Raw genomic sequence first — 4,044 nt, 5'->3', positions numbered from 1 at the left:
TAAATTTCCTCAAATCAAACGTGCGTGCGCAAGTGGGCAGGTCATGTGTGGCAAAAGGGTGGTTGCCATGGTTGCGAGAGAGTGACAGTCGCCTAAGCCAATCCTATGTTTCGTGCCGAATGGAAATAATGAGCTGTGTTTAATACAGATTAAACGGTCTAGAGTCACTCGATTTTTATACTCTTTTTTTATCAGAGTATTTACATTTTAATTATGCATTGATATATATAGAAAGTTTAAACAAATTTGGAAGAAAGTTGTTTATAAATTTCTTACCTACCCTGCCTTTAAGTACAGTAACAAAGTAAAACTACTGCATTACTGTTTACCACTGGCTCATATACATTACATGCCACAGTAGATTTACAAGTCAAGTCAAGTCAAGTCACTTATATTTATATAGTGCTTTAAACAACAACAAAAAATTGAGTCAACGCAACTGAACAACATTAATTAGGAAAACAGCGTGTCAATAATGCAAAATGTTAAAGGCAGTTCATAATTGAATTCAGTGATGTCATAATCTCAGCTCAGTTTAAATAGTATCTGCGCAATCATTTGCAATCAAGTCAATTATATCGCTGTAATGAAGTGTCCACAACTAAGCGAGCCAGAGGCGACAGCGGCAAGGAACCAAACTCTATTGGTGACAGAATGGAGAGAAAAACCTTGGGAGAAACCAGGGCTGCGTTCAGCCCCGACAAAACGTTGCAAAATTTTTTAAAACATTTTTTAAACAGAAACGGTGATGCGTTGAACACACTGTTCTGATGACGCAAAAGTTGCAACTATGGCAGCTGAGAAGGCCATTATTTGTGTTCTTTGTGAAGAATTTTCGGAGCCATCTATTTAGCCTTACATACTGACTTTATTTGTAGTTCATACGGTTTTAATACCCTGTATTTTCTTTCTCATTTTTAGGAAAAGCACTTCATTACCATTGTTTATTTCTATACCAAACACTTGCAATGAAGCTAAAAATATAAACAACTACATCATTATGACAAACATGTCGTTTAATATCCTCAGTTGTTGCATATACCGAGCTGCAACGAACACATTTGTATTATATTCCTTGAAGCCATTGTGCGAGTTCACTTTAATACCGCGTGCTTTATATACATGTTGTTGCTGATTGGACTGCAGTTCTGACACACCCACCAAACAAGAGAAAACGCATCTCAAACCCAGTTGCACACCGGCGTTTCCAGGAAACATGACGTTCAACGCGGAAACCGTAGCAAAACGTTGCGCACCGTTTTGAACTTGAACATGCCCCAGGCGCAGTCTCCGCTATAAGCTAATAATCAAAAATCAAATAAGACTAGAGATGAGACGCTCTTATTTTTTTATTGTAGAATACAACACTGGATCTATTCGCACTTTATAGAATTGAAAATGATGGTGTATAAAATTGATTTTAAGATAAAAAAATAATTATGATTAAAAAATTAACTTGATGGAGCTCAAACTCAAAACACATGACAGCAACAAACAAGAAGTGAACTAATTAATGAATGGATGGGTGGATGGACTGATGGGCATTTAATTAAACATAGTACCATACTAAATGATAGTAATAATTTAGTCTGATAAATAACATTCTTCATACCTTTGTAATTGATAGCTCAGAAAAAGTCACATACATGACTGACATATAGAGGACACTCTTAAAAAAAATCCATAAAACACTTGCAAGAAGAAACCACAAATAAGTAGATATAATTGAACATTGGTATCAGACAATTGTCTCCCTTTATACAACCAATTGCAGTTAATTGTGCATGCATAAAATGTCGTTATTCCATCAATCCTGTTGGCTATGTTGGGAGGGATTGGAGAGTGATGTCCTGCCTTCCAGGGATGCCCACTTGGCATTGGCTGCATATTTAAAGCAACATCCCACACAAGCTTCATCAGAAATTAGTTAGTAGAGTGGCCGAGTGGATCAGAAAGATAATGTGGACCATTCTGTATATTTTTCTATGCATGTCATTTAACTGTATTTCTGCAGATTCAGTCCTCAAATCAGGTACCTGTCAGCTCCAGGGACACTTCAAGTTGAATGGAATGCAACAGGACGGAGATTTTATACTTGGAGGCCTATTTCATGTTCACTTTTTCACAGTGTTCCCAGAACTGGGATTCAGAACGGAGCCAGAACCACCATACTGTGAAAAGTGAGTCTGGTCTGGGGCCAGAATGACTACAGAACTAAATAAATAGAATAATAAATAATGATAATAATAATATTTAATGTAATGTAAAGTTCTATGTGTCACCTTTCACCTAAGCTAACTTCAAATGATGTGCTGACATCAGTAATGTATATATGTGTGTATATATATATATATATATATATATATATATATATATATATATATATATATATATATTGAAATCACTGTACTTTTAACTAAATATGCATAATAGGGTTCCGTGAGTAATGCTTAAATCGCAAATGTATTTTCAGTTTCTAATGCTTTCAATAATTTTTTTTTTTTTTAGATTTAATATAGAAATATTTCAGCAGGCACAGACCATGGCTTTTGCAGTTAATGAGATCAATAAGAATCCAAATCTGCTGCCTAACATCACTCTGGGTTACCATCTTTATGACAACTGTGTGAGACTAGGAATAGCATTCCGGGCTGCCATATCCCTGGCTAGTGGAACAGAGGAGTCCTTCTCCAATTTAAACTGCACTGGGCCTCCTCCGGTTATTGGGATCGTAGGGGATCCAAGTTCCACTCCTTCCATTGCAATTTCTAATGTTCTGGGGCTGTTTCGAGTACCTATAGTAAGATGACAAAAAAAAAAAAGAAAAGAAAAAGAAAATACACTATCTGCATATTTTTTGCGTTTTGAGTTTTTTAGCCATGTTATTTAGCCAACTTGTTTTTAGTACTTTTTTTTCCAGATTGTTTGTGTCTGAAAAAAAAAAATAATAATATCAAAAGCACTGATGATTATCACTCTATTTCTCTGTCTCATGTCATTATTTATTTCTCCATCTTCCCTAACTAATTAGGTTAGTCACTATGCCACCTGCTCCTGTTTGAGTGACAGGAAAAAGTACCCTTCTTTCTTCAGAACAATCCCCAGTGATGCCTTCCAGGTGCGTGCTATGGTTCAGATTTTGAGGCATTTTGGATGGACCTGGGTTGGTCTCATCTACAGTGATGATGACTATGGCATCTATGCTGCTCAGTTATTTCAGCAGGAAATGCAGCTGTTTGGGCATTGTGTTGCATTTTCTGAAATCCTTCCCCATGATAACAACCTCAGAGACATTCAACATATAACAGGAGTGATTGAGGCCTCTACAGCTAGAGTGGTTGTTGTTTTTTCAACTTCATCCTTTCTAATACCTTTGATGGAGGAAGTGGTTTTGCAGAACATGACAGGCAGACAGTGGATTGCGAGTGAAGCTTGGACAACCTCTCCTGTATATCACACTCCACGTTTCCTACCCATTCTGGGGGGCACACTGGGCATTGCTATCAGACGTGGAGAGATTCAGGGGCTTCGTGAGTATCTTCTACGTCTCCGTCCCAGTAATGATCAAAAAAACAATATAATAAGGATTTTTTGGGAGAACATGTTCAGGTGTAGTTTTGAAAATGGGGGTAGAGCAATAGATGGAGAGCAAGTGAAAAAGTTGTGTACAGGACAGGAGGATCTGAGCAACACTGACACACCATACACTGATGTTTCTGGGTTGAGAGCAGCTTATAATGTCTATAAAGCAGTTTATGCCCTGGCACATGCACTTCATGACCTGATGCAGTGTGAAGAGGGGAGAGGACCATTCAATGGGAACAGCTGTGCTAATAAAACCAACCTGAAACCCTGGCAGGTAAGACATCCAAGGGACCATTCTCTCCAGGCATATAGGAGAGATTAAGATGAAAAAGCAAAATATGTGTGTGTGTTTAACACTTCTCCTGCCTACCAACTGTGCAGCTGGTTCACTACCTACAGAAAGTGAACTTCACCACAGGTTTTGGGGATCATGTGTCATTTGATAAGAATGGAGATGCT

The 4,044-nt window shown here is 37.7% G+C and overlaps 1 protein-coding gene across 1 annotated transcript in view; it reads left to right on the top strand.

The window, feature by feature from the left end:
* Nucleotides 1-1,931: 1,931 nt before the first annotated feature.
* LOC127934557 (extracellular calcium-sensing receptor-like) overlaps nucleotides 1,932-4,044 on the top strand; it is a 3,561-nt gene continuing 1,448 nt past the window's right edge. The window contains exons 1-4 of the mRNA XM_052532018.1: nucleotides 1,932-2,180; nucleotides 2,509-2,800; nucleotides 3,032-3,859; nucleotides 3,967-4,044. The exon at nucleotides 3,967-4,044 is cut by the window's right edge and continues 150 nt beyond it. Coding sequence (XP_052387978.1) covers nucleotides 1,960-2,180; nucleotides 2,509-2,800; nucleotides 3,032-3,859; nucleotides 3,967-4,044 — 1,419 coding nt within the window. The 5' untranslated portion in view covers nucleotides 1,932-1,959. The remainder of the gene's footprint in view (nucleotides 2,181-2,508; nucleotides 2,801-3,031; nucleotides 3,860-3,966) is intronic.

The sequence above is a fragment of the Carassius gibelio genome, chromosome A18 (genome assembly GCF_023724105.1).
Source record: "Carassius gibelio isolate Cgi1373 ecotype wild population from Czech Republic chromosome A18, carGib1.2-hapl.c, whole genome shotgun sequence".
NCBI classification, from domain to species: domain Eukaryota; kingdom Metazoa; phylum Chordata; class Actinopteri; order Cypriniformes; family Cyprinidae; genus Carassius; species Carassius gibelio.
Note: the sequence above shows the minus strand (reverse complement) of the source record. Positions and strands in the feature narration are given on the sequence as shown.